Genomic DNA, 13,944 nt, shown 5'->3' with positions numbered 1-13,944 from the left:
AACGCGGCCTCTTGGCTCAGATCTAGTTCGATGAGCCATCGTTCAGTCGAAGGGGTTGCGGGTAGCTGAGCATGGAGCGCAGTCATTTGCCGGAGACGCCATTCGACCTGGCCCTTTCTGGGCCCCGGTTCCAGGCCCAGTCGAGCGGCAATGGTTCCGTGCTGGACAATGTGAGTGATTGGGGAAGTGTTGGGTTTTTATTTAATTTACCATCGGACAGAGGGTAACTATGGTAATACAGCAGATTGTAGTACTAGCTATAGAAAAATATAAATAATATCTTCATTTTTGGGTCACTCTCCATAAATTGGTTTCAATTCCCTCCATACTTTGATTCATATTCAATTAATTTGCTAGTTCTTGAACGAAAGTGGGTGAATACAGAACATTCCTTTGGGGTGGCACTTCAACTCATCACCCCTTGCCATCCCGCAGGTGCTGCCCGACATGGCGCACCTGGTGAACCCCTACTGGAGCCGCTTCGCCCCCATGGACCCCATGATGAGTAAAATCCTCGGAGTGTTCACCCTGGCCATCCTGATCGTCTCGTGCTGCGGCAACGGAGTGGTGGTCTACATTTTCGGGGGCACTAAGTCGCTGCGCACGCCGGCAAACTTGCTCGTTCTCAATCTGGCCTTTTCCGACTTCTGTATGATGGCCTCCCAGTCGCCGGTGATGATTATCAACTTCTACTACGAGACGTGGGTGCTGGGTCCGCTGTGGTGCGACATCTACGCGGGCTGTGGATCGCTCTTTGGCTGTGTGTCCATCTGGTCCATGTGCATGATTGCCTTCGATCGGTACAATGTGATCGTGAAGGGAATCAATGGCACACCCATGACCATCAAGACGTCCATAATGAAGATACTTTTTATCTGGACAATGGCCGTCTTCTGGACTGTTATGCCTTTGGTTGGATGGAGCGCCTATGTGCCCGAGGGCAATCTGACTGCCTGCAGCATCGACTATATGACGCGTCTGTGGAACCCCCGGTCATATCTAATTACCTATTCCCTCTTCGTGTACTACACTCCCCTGTTCCTCATCTGCTACTCCTACTGGTTCATCATAGCCGCCGTCGCAGCTCATGAAAAGGCGATGCGGGAACAGGCCAAGAAGATGAATGTGAAATCTCTGCGCAGCTCCGAGGACTGCGACAAAAGCGCCGAGGGAAAGCTGGCCAAGGTGGCTCTGACCACCATCTCCCTCTGGTTTATGGCGTGGACACCATACCTCGTCATCTGCTATTTCGGACTGTTCAAGATCGAGGGATTGACCCCACTGACTACCATTTGGGGAGCGGCTTTCGCCAAGACGAGTGCCGTCTACAATCCGATTGTGTATGGCATTAGGTAAATAAAGAATAACACTAAAAAAAATAACACTTCAACAAATAATTGAAAGAAAACCATTTCCTTTTGATATGTAAATCATGAATATATATTTTTTTAAATCTTTATAGTCATCCCAAGTACCGCATAGTTCTCAAGGAAAAGGTAGGACTTCTTGGCCATTTTAATGTTCTCGACTAACCCTTCTTCGCCCTTAGTGCCCTATGTGTGTGTTTGGCAATACGGATGAACCAAAGCCGGATGCACCCGCTTCCGATACGGAAACCACATCTGAGGCGGATTCAAAGGCTTAAGCAGTAAAAAAAGCAACGCAATTGCCTGCGAAGGGCACAGAAATGTAAAAAAGTAATGCACTATCATAACGTGATACAAAAATGTAAAAAAAATGTAATAAACCTTACGGATTAAAGGTAGTTTGCAAATTGTTTTAAAACTATATTATTTGTAATATTTATACATACAAAAAGGGAGGTACAATAGAAGTTGAAGAGCTGTTTTCCAAAGGCTAAGTGGAGATTATTGGTCTCTAGGATACGTAAAATCATTATGGAAATTTCTTATATACATATAGTCATACCTATCACTTTAAAATCGAAAAGACTTAAACAGCGACACCATTTAATGCTGACGTCCTCTAAGAACGCACTTAAATCAGAGCAAATGATTGAACTTGTAACTGGAAATATGCAAGCATTTTGCTACTCGCTCATTGCATTCTCATTAGTCCCCCTGACCTAAAACTCTCGTAATTTCGAGCTTGCACCAAGGAGGGCCCTCCAGCGTGGCAAAATCCACAATGCCAGTCGCAGGGTTCAACTCTCTGGCGTCTCGGGCAGATTCATCTTCATTGACACACATTTCCACGCAGCTAATGTCGCTATTTGCTTTGTGAGGGTTTTGTCTCGCGTCTAATGATTATAATTACGAAACAGCCACCTCCCAGACCTCCTCCCCACACCACGCATTTGCCTAATGAGCACTAGAATGCCAGCCCAGCTCCACAGCCACCGAAATCACACCCAGAAACCACCCAGAATGAGATGAAAAGCTGCACTGACGGGTCTCGAGTTGACTGTCTAATTAAAGTACATCAGAGAGCACAGGGCGCAAAGAAAGCAGACTTGATGCCTGCCAGCGATCCCGGCCAGTCTATCATCACCAGGGTATCATCAGTGCCAGATGCTAAGTCTGCTTGCTCCGCTGGACTGTCGCTCAGTGGTAATTTGAAGGAGGGACTTTAGCCTGTCTATGTGCAGCTGGAAGACATGCTGGATGCAGTCGTTGAACTGCAGTTGGTGCTCATCACCGTAATATCTCCGGATGCATTTGCTCGTTTCAGTGTAGGCACTGTCCAATATCTCACGGGCTGCCACCTTCTTCTGGTTCTCCAGCTTGCGGTCATAGAAGTCGTGGATCTGCGTATCCACGTATTTGGCTGCCTGCGCGGCCTTCTGGATTCGGTGCTGGTCGGTGTAGTCCATCTCGGAGGCCACAACTTTGGCCATTTTATCCCATCGCGGATGTGCTGCTATCCATATGGCAAACAAAAGTGTAAGCAAAATAATACCAAAACTGGTCGACAGCCAACCCATTGTATACTAAGTGTTCCAACTAAAAATTTGTAGTTCTATGTAGAAGACAGTTCAATAAATCACTGTCATTGGCATTGGCAGCACATTTCTAGGCTTCTCGTTACTAAACTAAAATATCCCTTAAATAATTAGCAGGACTACAACATAACATAAAGGCAATCCTCTGACTGTATTACCTCTTTAATATTCTGAAAAGTTTCAAAATCTGTATAACTTAATTCATAATAAAACTATCGTTTTGAGAAACTAATTAACATACAAGCAGTTTAAGATCGTAGTCATTCCTTTAGCAACACTTTAGTGAGATTTCTAAATATTCCTCTTTGCTGTTAAATTTTTAAAGATGATCTATGTTCCTTTTAGTTAGCAGAAGAAGCCAATTCGAGAGGCTCCTGAGGTGGCTCCATAGATGGGCCAGTGCTCCGCGGCCAAGCGATCCAAAGCAGTATAAAAGCCAGCAAACACGGCCTTAACACAGGTCTTGTGAAGATCAACGCTTTGGGTGGATTTAAGCTCAGCCTCGCAATGGGATAAAGCCAGTTTCAAAGTGTCCAGTTGGTCCTTGGCATCGTTCTGGGCCTCAGCAACATTGGGTAGCTTTCCTTGGGCTACAACTTGAGCGACTTTGAACTGTTCATTGGCCCAATCAATCGACTGTTGCACGGCCACATTTTGGCCAACCGATTGTCCGGTCTATTGGGATCAAATATACAGCAACTTATTATTTATAAAGACTTTTTTAATGTGTTATTTTCCATTACCAAAACAACCAAGACGCAGAAAGTTAGCAACACTGCACTCGACATTTTCTGGAAACTTTCAGTGACCGACTGAAGCACAATTCAAAAAACTCCAAAGACATCCACACTTATCTTCTGTTTGCGCTTTGATAGAGTTTACAGCCTCCCCTATCTCCATCTATCTGAGTGCGATACGATACGATAGCCTCAACCCCATTATGTTTTATGTTGGTCCATAACCGTGTATTTGCCGGATTAATTAGATAACTTTATCAGCGGAAATGGCACTCGGCGATCAAATAACAGTAGCAAGTGCTAAAAGCCAACTGCGGATAAACACCATCCAACTCGTGAGTGATTCACTATCCACTATTCACTATTCGATTGGAGCTTGGTCAACAACGGATTTAGTTCCGCACTAATTTTTGCGAGCCACAGTATCGTCAAATAACAAACGAACTAACGAACTTTGACACGAGCCAAAGCCGCAGAAATGTTGTTGCCTACTTTCGGGGGCACACAACTTTTGCATCAAAACAAAAGCCGCAAACCGAAAACAAATTTCCATACATGCACTTTCCGAAGGGAGCGAGTGTGTCGCATTTTGCTTTTATTTTTAATTTTTTCCTCCATCCAATTTCGGATTTATATGTACTCTTAGTTGGGCAGTTGCGGCTGGATTTCGTTCTGTGCTCGGAATTACCATTTTTTGCTGCCGCCTGAATTTCAAATGCCGCAACTTTTGCATTACCAAAACAGAGCTTAAGGCGGTTCATTCGGTTGAGGTTTAGTTTCGGAGGGTTGGTCGATGAGTTCGCGGCTAACACTACACCAAAGTTGGCCAGGTTTCGTCCGCGTTGTTGTAATGACGACGAACAAACTCGAGGGTCGATTCCGAAATACTCCCATTAATTGGCCCCAAACTTTTCACTCCCCATCTTGTAAAGCGGCGGGTGTTGTGTATGTTGGAAATTTACATTTAATTACATATTTCAATCTGAATTCAAACTCGCCCACTCAGGCTTTGTTCGAGGCTTAGCCCACTTCCAACATCCAACATCCAACATCCAACAACCAATGGCCATTTGGACATTTGGTCATTTGTGGCCGGCCTTAGGCTCGTTAAGCCAAGCCATTTAATAACCACAGGTCCCAAGCCCGGAATTCGAATTCAAATGCAAATCCAAAAGCCATATCAAATCGAATCGATTCACAGCGAAGCGAATGCAGTCGAAAGGGCAGGACGGCCGGCAATTTGAGTGAGGACATTGGATAATTGGAGCTGCACTGGCACTGCACATAAATCAACATTGCCGCCGCAACTGAACGCCACTCAAGCGAGCTGACTCCCGACCCTCAACTTAAAGGGCTCCAATTGAGGAGCAAATCATGCACTGGAAACAATTGGCAGCGCCAATTGATAAATGCATAAAAGGGCTGTCATAACCCCTCGAAAAGGGGTGGGTCGGGGAGGCCAGGGAAACAAAGCCCGCAGCTAAAGCAAAGGAACTCAGTGCAAATATTTGGCCAAAATGCGTCAAGTTCCAGCGATGGCCAAAACGGCTCAAGGGTGCGTCGAAGAGATGACGCCTTAGCCAATACATTTTGTTAAAATAGTGTTTGTTAGTAGTATTTTTGAATAATATATCACGATTTTAGCTTCATTTATAAGATTATTATTACTAGATTTTAATTATTGTCCAAACTTTATGGCTATCTTAAAACCTACATTTAAATTACCTATTTATAATCAAGTACGCTTACTTAAAGCGTCCTTTACATACAAGATAAAAATCGTTTTAACACTAGCTTATGACATTAATTAATTTATTTGTTGTTTCATTGTTTTAAATTATATTTAATCATTTACTCTTATTAATACTTGCAGAAATCGCAGAACGTAGTATATGTTGTTAGCTTGAATACCCGAATTAAAAAAGGAACATATTAAATATCGGTTTTTAAGCTCTAACTAGTATAGAACATATTATAGCTGGTTTCCCTAGGATGGCTGCACTGCTCTTCCGAACCATAAGCATCCTTTTAGTCGAGGTCGATGCGACGGAACTAGGATTTTCGTGGTGGTGACGTGAGCAGCCAAGTATTTGCGCCCCGAAAAGCGTCAAGAAGGCAACGCCAAAATTTGTAATTCCCGATGGGAAATTTAATAAAGCAGCGGAATGCAAAGCTCGGCCGGCCACATCAAAGCATGTCCTAGGTCAGGAGTCCTTTGGCCCCACCTCTGCACCCCACAAAAAACCACCATAAGAAATTCCGGCATTAAGCTTATTTAAATTTTATTGCATCTATTTTGGTCGATTGCTGAGCTAGGAAGTACTGCACACTAGGGCAGCGAGCGGACAGGACTAGGATCCTAGGCAGGAGCTGCTCCTGCGGGACTGGCGGTGGCTGCCAAGCGTGCCTGCCACTCGTCATCGATAACCTTCAGCTGGTTCTTGGCAGCGGTCAGCAGGGGCTTGACACAGCGGATCTGCAGCCAGGGCAAGGTGGCGTTGTTGCAACCATCGATCGACTCCTGCGAGGTGGCCACCACATCCTGGACGCGCTCCGCCAGGTCGGTGGGGAAATCGGGCTGGGCCAGAAGGCGCTCGGCTTCACGTTGCAGGACTATCGACTGGAAGAAGGAGGAAATCGAGGCGCCTCCAAAAGGGGCAGATGGAGCCACGGGAGCGGCTACTCCGGCGGCAGCTCCAGTGCCCGCTCCGCCGAAAATTCCATTTAGGAAGGGATTAAAGGCAGCCGCATACGGATTGGCAGCGGCAAAGGGATTTCCGGCAAGGGGATTACCAGCAGGAGCTCCAGGGCCCTTTCGAGTAAATTATGATAATTCGGTTACATAATAATCCACTTAATAGGGGGTGGCCATAACTCCTCACCTGTGCGCTGATGCAGGCAATGCTGGCCGCCAGTAGAACAATTGCGAATTTCATTTCTTTTTTTTATCTGAGTTCAGTTGGTTCTCAGTCGTTGGGTTTCGTCGAGACTAATTGCCAAAAGCACTGCGGTCCGCGGCTTTTATACGCCATTAAAAACACGGCGAGACGATCTTATCTCTGATATCTTAACTATTTCTACTGCGATTGAACTGATTTACATGTTCATTGTTTGTTCGGGGGTGTTAAGTACCTCTTGGGGGTTATCTGTTCAGATAAAGCCGCTAAAGGCTATATAAAGGAATGTGGGAAAATTGCTTCTTCATGCCGTGGACGTCACTGGTTTTTACAATTCAAATAGGGTTTATCTAGAGCTTTCCCCAGGAATATATTTGCCACCTTCTGGAAAGATAAAATTGATTGCTGTGCTACTGGTTATTTTGCACAAAGTGGCAAACAGTCAAGAAGATATTTTCCTTTCCTTTCTGAGTCATTCCCTTTTAATCTTAAAGTAACATTCATTTATAATTGTAATTGTACAGCCTTACTTTTGTTGAGTCACTTTTTATCACTAATGAATAATTAAATGTTTGGAATTTGAGCGCCAAACAGTTGAAGCTGTAATATTAACAGCATTCCGATGACCGAATGTCGTGACTCAACATATCGATATTGACATCGTAAATGCTGATAATTAGCTCTTAACATGTTAACATAGCGTTTCAAATTCAAATTTTAAAATACGTTAACATTATATATATGAAGTGTTATGTATTATAAATGTAAATAGTGAACACCCTTGCACAAGTGTTATACGTAATATGATTTATAGGTTTCTGCCTTATTAATAGAAAATGCATGTAATAATTTTATCATATATATATTATTTTTTCAAATTAAATAAAAAAAAAACAAAATATGTTAAGGCCTTAACATAACATAACCCTGGAGATGGGCGTTTCCAGTGTATGTCTGTTATTGCATTGGAAAGAGTGTGGTATTTTACGCGAATTCGGTCACACTGAGAGCTTCTGTCAGAGCTATCGATAGTCCCGCAGCTCTGGTGGCTTAGTGCCGTTGAAAATTGTTGTACACAGTCAAGATATTGATTTTTGCGAGCCGAGAGGAAAACGCGACCCCAGAACCCCCGCCCCCTGCGCGCGACTAGTAGTAGTAGTAACGACTCACGGTCCTTCAAACATTACGCAGCCCAAGGTTCTGGAAAAAATCGAAGATTACGAGCAGAGCAACAAAAAAGGGGCAGAACGTGCAGAGCAAGCGAAGCGAGTGAAAGTGCCCGCAGTTCCGCAGTCAGCAAAAGTAGAACTCGAACTCGAACTCCAACTCGGGCTACAGTTCTTCAAGCCAATCCGAGTTTCCCGACTCGCAGCCTCCCCTGAGCAGTTGCGGAAAATAGGAAAAGAACCCCCGAAGGGAGCACCCCCCGCGGAGAAGGAACGGAGAAAAGTGCAGTCCGCGTAAGTCTTCCAAACGTAAACGTTTTAAAAATAGACACTCTCAGCCAGCCAGCCAGCCACCCAGCCAGTCAGCCAACCATCCATTGAGCCCATTGATGAAATTGTTGATTAGATGATATTGACATTGAATTTGAAATCGAGTCTCGACTAACCCAACCAACCCGTTCACAGCAACTGCGTCGAGCGCCCCGACCAATTTAACCAGAGGAAAAGCAAAAGAGACAGCAGCAGCCATGGCTTTCGCCGGACTTAAAAAGCAGATCAACAAGGCCAACCAGTACATGACGGAGAAGATGGGCGGCGCCGAGGGCACCAAACTGGACATGGACTTCATGGAGATGGAGCGCAAGACGGACGTCACCGTGGAGCTGGTGGAGGAGCTGCAGCTGAAGACGAAGGAGTTCCTGCAGCCGAATCCCACGGCACGGGCCAAAATGGCAGCGGTCAAGGGCATCTCGAAGCTGTCCGGACAGGCCAAGTCCAATACGTATCCGCAACCGGAGGGCCTGCTCGCGGAATGCATGCTGACTTATGGGAAGAAGCTCGGCGAGGACAACAGCGTGTTCGCGCAGGCGCTCGTCGAATTCGGCGAAGCGCTGAAACAGATGGCCGACGTCAAGTATTCGCTGGACGACAACATCAAGCAGAACTTTTTGGAGCCACTGCATCATATGCAGACCAAAGACCTCAAGGAGGTAATGCATCATCGCAAGAAGCTGCAGGGCCGGCGGCTTGACTTCGACTGCAAGCGTCGCCGGCAGGCCAAGGACGATGAGATTCGTGGTGCCGAGGACAAGTTCGGTGAATCACTTCAGCTGGCCCAGGTGGGCATGTTCAATCTGCTCGAGAACGATACGGAGCACGTCTCCCAGCTGGTCACCTTTGCCGAGGCACTATACGATTTTCATTCGCAGTGTGCGGATGTCCTTCGAGGCCTGCAGGAGACACTGCAGGAGAAGCGCTCCGAGGCGGAGAGCCGGCCACGCAACGAGTTCGTGCCCAAGACGCTGCTCGATCTGAACTTGGACGGCGGTGGCGGCGGCCTCAACGAAGATGGCACGCCGTCTCACATTAGTTCGAGCGCCTCGCCGTTGCCCTCGCCGATGCGCTCGCCCGCCAAGTCGATGGCCGTAACGCCGCAGCGCCAGCAGCAGCCCTGCTGCCAGGCCCTCTACGACTTCGAACCGGAGAATCCCGGCGAACTGGCCTTCAAGGAGAACGACATCATCACCCTGTTGAATCGTGTGGACGACAACTGGTACGAGGGCGCGGTGAATGGCCGCACTGGCTACTTCCCACAGTCCTACGTTCAGGTGCAGGTGCCCCTGCCCAATGGCAACTAGGCTGTTCCTGTATTCCTCGTATTGATCCTGATCCCGCACTCCCATCCCTTAAACCTATCCCATCCTATCAAACTGGCTGAAGACGTACGTAGATCGCTGATTGGAGAACAATAACCTAAATGTTGGTTTCGCCACAAGAGGCGCGAAATTGGGCAGCCGAAGCCGATGCAGAAGCAGATGCAGATGCAGCAGCGGCAGCAGCAGAAGCACATAAATGCAAATATATATATAGTTGAATTAGATGAGAGGGTTACTACGATTACGGATATTACGATACGGCTTAGCTAGCACACAGCAGGCTAAATTCATGGTGGCCATAGAGCAAGCTAACTAAATTTTATGTGCAAAATTATACCAGTTGGCAACACAATAATTAACAAATTAACTACGAGTTAAATTAATGTACGTATTAACTAACTAAATTTACAAGATGTTACGCGCGCAATGCCACTTCCTTGCGTTTTTACTTTTGATTCTCAAGCGTCAGCGTTGTTGTTCGTTGCAAGTGCGAACTTTTAGTGCTACTTCACACAATAGATCACGTATTAGAACAGTTGGCCGGCTGCATAAGCAAACAAAACACTCTAGCTAATTAACTAAATTACCCGTAATCTTTATCACCCACGGATGCGCGTCTTTTTTGTCTTTCCACCTGAGTTGTTCTTACCTCCAAGTCTTCGACTTTTATCCGGTCTCATCGTTGTAATTTAAACCTACCTATGCCAATGCGCTATCTATGCAAAGTCCCTTAATAGGCTAACGCTACGTATCCACATCATACGCCCACATATATTTATTATATACCCGAAATACCTATACCTACTCTACCTACGTATATTTGTGCAAAAACAATACTCCCCACACTCTATTCTAAAAGGCATACGGAATACCGTTCTTGATGTTCGTTGTTCAATGTAAAGAATAATTCAATTTTTCAAGGATGAAACAAGCGAAATTTGTATCCTACTTTTTGCTCCTTTTTATGTGTGTTGTTTTTTTGTTAATTATATACATAACAACTATATATATATTAAATGAAATCAAATATATGTATAAATATATTTATTAAGCGTATTATCTACATGTATATTTATTATTATGTATTTATTATAAATTATACTGAGCAGCAACGTAAACAATATAAAGAATATTTAAACGATGATAACAGATAAACAGTACTAGCAGCAAGTAAATGTAACAGAATCCTCCTAAACAATACCAACAAGCATAATACTAGTTAAACGATTTCCAGAAAAATGTTGATAATAATAACTTTAAACGTAAGCAAAATCCAGTCAAGTCAATCGAAGCATAGCAACACTTACAAACCTACTAACGCGTTTACCAACCGCAATTCTAGATCAAATATTTATATACTTAACGAGAAATCCAAAACAAAATCATACATTTTCGACGGCAAACCGATAAAATGATTAAAATAGTCTCATGTTGGAAAACAGCAACGGAAACAGCTATGCACGATATACGAATGTATATACGTTTAGGAAAGATATACACAAGATATATTTACGTATAAAGAAAACACTGAATTGAAACCCATGCAACTTGTGTTGATAATAAATTTGTTAAATGCCAAAAAAACCATTTAACAGAATTATATTTGAGTGCGAAGATGAAACATTTGCCTCGTGGACGGACAGACTGTCAGTGCGAACATTTCCAGGGGACCCCATCTGGGGATCCTCAGCATCGCCTGGAGACTATCTTTCCATGCACACACACTTGCCCCACTGGACGGGCCGAACTTCAAACAATAATTATTGTAATTTTGCATTTGTGTGGGCGGTAACTTGAATAATATACATTACAAACCATATACATATAATAATAACTACGCTAAAACTGAAGACCCTAATTTATGCAAACCAAAATTAATAAAATTTAATTTTTAATGTGTCTTTCGTTCAAAGTCATAACTGAGAAAACACAAGCAACCGTCGTTTACTCTTTGATATTTGCCAGCTGACCTTAAAACGTGCTGCCTGTTGTGTAACACTGACTCGGATGCTGCTCTTCTGTTGCTGGGCACGGGTGGGGTATGATGGGGGATCCGGAGGCGCCACCAATAAACTACAACAAAAGCATGGAAATCTTCGATTTTTCACACAGACACACGAGCGGAAAGCAGAGAGCGGGAGCCACTCCCAAGGCCCCTCCCCCACTGGCCCAGTGGGCATGACATTGAAACGTGACGCAGCATCCACCCCCTGGAGCCCATCCCCAGCCCAAAGTGGCTGAGGTCATGCTGCCAGGACACGAGTGCTTGCCAGTCCGGGCTGATGCAACCAATCCAGCCGGTGGGGAATTCAATCTTCTTGCCATTTCTTATTGCCGTTTCTAGGCATTGGGAAGGTGGAAATCAAGGCAATATTTCGCCGTGTTTTGCTTGTTTATGAAAAGCAATTCCAGTTTTCCCTTAATGTAAACTTTGAAATTTGTTCAAAGAACCCAAATGCGTCTAAACAAGTGTTTGTATCATATTATTCTCGTTGTTTTTAAAAACATTGCTCTTTTTATTAGCTATTCACAACTGTTTTATTAATAGCTGCTTATGGGTTGTCCGCTAACTTCAAAGTAAAAAGAGTATAATTATCAAAAGTGTTTTATCTTACTTTATTTTATTATTAAAATTCAGCAAAATCTAAAATTCTCATCCGAAACTAGAGCTCGATCAGGTCAAAATTAAATTCTTTATTTCTACCTTTTGCAATTCTATTTCCATGACCGAAACTGTAAAGGCATGTGAAGTGAAAAACAATGGCATGGTTGAGTTATCAGCACTCTGAGGTGTTTTTATTAGACGTGCGATAAGACAACAAGCCCAATCTATGGAATACTTAGTCAGACCTACATATGTACCTATGTCAGGACCACATACTCCTCGTACTGGCCGAGGACCCTTCGCTTGGACCTCTGCAGCGCCTCGTGGCCCAAGGTCAGACAGGCAGGCTGGTCCTTGAAGACGCCCTGCTCCTGGAGGACTGCGTGCGGAGCACATCGCCAGGGATCCTTGGTGGCCACCTGCCAGTCGAAGAGCTGCTGACGAAGCTGCTTGAGGGTGCCATTGTACTTGGCCTTCTCGGCCAGATTGAAGCGCTCCAAGGGATCCGTCTTCACGTCGTACAGCTCCCATTCAGGTCTCTGGTAGTACTGCAACAAGGATCGATACCACGGCAGAGTTTGCTTGTTGAGCGTGGCATTCAGTATTTGCTGGAAGGTTGGGGAGGTATAAAAGTCCTGGTCGATGGGGAAGTCTGCCCAGTAGTTGATGTTATGGATAAGCTTATAGCGCCTGTTCCGCACCATTCTCATGGGATAGGCCATGGTCACCTCGTGGTAACTGTGACTACCAAACACCGCGTCGCTCTCCTTGATCGGAGGTTCTTCCCGCAGAACAGGGAGTATCGACCTCCCAACGATCGTGGTGTCGTTCGGTCGGGGAATCTGAAGAGCATCGAGTACACTAGGGTATATATCCAAAAGACTAACCATGGCAGCAGTGGTTTCATGATGGCGATCCTCCTTCTTTGGAGAGCTTATGATCAAGGGCGACCGAATGCCATGCTCGTAGAGATTGGTTCTGCCTCCGGGAAATGGTGGTCCATTGTCGGAGGTGTAGATCACGAGTGTCTGATCTGCCACACCAGCTGCTTCCAGCTCCATCAGCATCAGACCCACTCCCTGATCCAACCTGGAGATGGTCATGTACTGAGCAGCCAGTTCCTGACGCACTACGTCCGTGTCGGGCAGCCAGGCGGGCACCTCCAGGTTACGCCAATCGTAGTAGATGGGCTTCCAGTCGGGAATGCTGCCCATACCATCCTCACCGCTACCCCAACGCTCACAGAATTCTCCAAACTGCGGGGTGATGTGGCCACAACGATGGGGATCATGAAAGCCCACCGTCAGGAAGAAGGGTTTCTTCTCGTCCTTGGCCTGTTTCAGGAACTGTCTGGCGTACTCCTTCATCCGAGTGATGTTTCTGCCAATCTGGTTGATTGAATGCTGCTCCTCTGTTTGCTCGAAATCAAAACGGAAATTGGAGGCTGCTCCAACATGTTTCTTGCCAATGATGCCGCTTAAGATCCGTCCGCCACTTTGGTCACGGATTAAGTTCGGAAGTGACCCTGTCTCCGGAAGAACGTTGAAGTTGTGAACGCCCTGATGGAGTCCATACATTCCGCTAGAGTGACCAGCCTGGCCGGTGAGCAACTGCGAGCGACTGGGACTACAACTGCTCACCGAAGTGAAGGCGTTGTTGAAGAGCAGTCCGCGTTTTGCCAAGGCGTCCAGATTGGGAGTTTGGCAGAATTTGTTCAGATAGGCGCCTGATTCGAAGCCGGCGTCATCAGCCAGGAGCAGCAGGACATTCTGCGGGCCAGCGGAGCAACCTGCGATCAGCAAAAGTGGAACAATCCACCGGAGGAATCGCATGCTGAATAAATCCAGTGGCAGATCCAAATCAAAAATAGTTGAGACCGAAGAACAAGGCGACTCTTCAGTCGACGTCAGCGTACTAAAGTC

General features: G+C 45.5%; 6 protein-coding genes across 6 annotated transcripts; 2 read left to right on the top strand and 4 right to left on the bottom strand.

Moving 5' to 3' along the window:
• The first annotated feature begins 40 nt into the window (after positions 1 to 40).
• Positions 41 to 1,678, top strand: LOC122622402 (opsin Rh2). The gene is made up of 4 exons (XM_043800815.1): positions 41 to 170; positions 436 to 1,352; positions 1,463 to 1,496; positions 1,550 to 1,678. Exons 1-4 carry the CDS (start codon positions 72 to 74, stop codon positions 1,643 to 1,645), a joined length of 1,146 nt encoding a protein of 381 aa, XP_043656750.1. The 5' UTR covers positions 41 to 71; the 3' UTR covers positions 1,646 to 1,678.
• A 728-nt stretch (positions 1,679 to 2,406) lies between these two features.
• On the bottom strand, positions 2,407 to 2,979 carry LOC122622406. Its single transcript, XM_043800819.1, has one exon. It carries the CDS (start codon positions 2,942 to 2,944, stop codon positions 2,522 to 2,524), a length of 423 nt encoding a protein of 140 aa, XP_043656754.1. The 5' UTR covers positions 2,945 to 2,979; the 3' UTR covers positions 2,407 to 2,521.
• A 103-nt stretch (positions 2,980 to 3,082) lies between these two features.
• Positions 3,083 to 3,807, bottom strand: LOC122622407. Its single transcript, XM_043800820.1, has 2 exons — positions 3,706 to 3,807; positions 3,083 to 3,637 (listed from the first exon to the last, which is right to left on the bottom strand). The coding sequence occupies exons 1-2, from the start codon at positions 3,748 to 3,750 to the stop codon at positions 3,308 to 3,310; spliced, it is 375 nt and encodes a 124-aa protein (XP_043656755.1). The 5' UTR covers positions 3,751 to 3,807; the 3' UTR covers positions 3,083 to 3,307.
• A 2,157-nt stretch (positions 3,808 to 5,964) lies between these two features.
• Positions 5,965 to 6,719, bottom strand: LOC122622405. The gene is made up of 2 exons (XM_043800818.1): positions 6,582 to 6,719; positions 5,965 to 6,511 (listed from the first exon to the last, which is right to left on the bottom strand). Exons 1-2 carry the CDS (start codon positions 6,633 to 6,635, stop codon positions 6,059 to 6,061), a joined length of 507 nt encoding a protein of 168 aa, XP_043656753.1. The 5' UTR covers positions 6,636 to 6,719; the 3' UTR covers positions 5,965 to 6,058.
• Positions 6,720 to 7,605: 886 nt separating this feature from the next.
• LOC122622403 (endophilin-A) lies at positions 7,606 to 9,796 on the top strand. Its single transcript, XM_043800816.1, has 2 exons — positions 7,606 to 8,056; positions 8,228 to 9,796. The coding sequence occupies exon 2, from the start codon at positions 8,290 to 8,292 to the stop codon at positions 9,397 to 9,399; it is 1,110 nt and encodes a 369-aa protein (XP_043656751.1). The 5' UTR covers positions 7,606 to 8,056; positions 8,228 to 8,289; the 3' UTR covers positions 9,400 to 9,796.
• A 2,390-nt stretch (positions 9,797 to 12,186) lies between these two features.
• On the bottom strand, positions 12,187 to 13,944 carry LOC122620500 (N-sulphoglucosamine sulphohydrolase). The gene has a single exon (XM_043797990.1). The coding sequence runs from the start codon at positions 13,852 to 13,854 to the stop codon at positions 12,280 to 12,282; it is 1,575 nt and encodes a 524-aa protein (XP_043653925.1). The 5' UTR covers positions 13,855 to 13,944; the 3' UTR covers positions 12,187 to 12,279.

The sequence above is a fragment of the Drosophila teissieri genome, chromosome 3R (assembly GCF_016746235.2).
Source record: "Drosophila teissieri strain GT53w chromosome 3R, Prin_Dtei_1.1, whole genome shotgun sequence".
In the NCBI taxonomy this organism is placed as follows: domain Eukaryota; kingdom Metazoa; phylum Arthropoda; class Insecta; order Diptera; family Drosophilidae; genus Drosophila; species Drosophila teissieri.
Note: the sequence above shows the minus strand (reverse complement) of the source record. Positions and strands in the feature narration are given on the sequence as shown.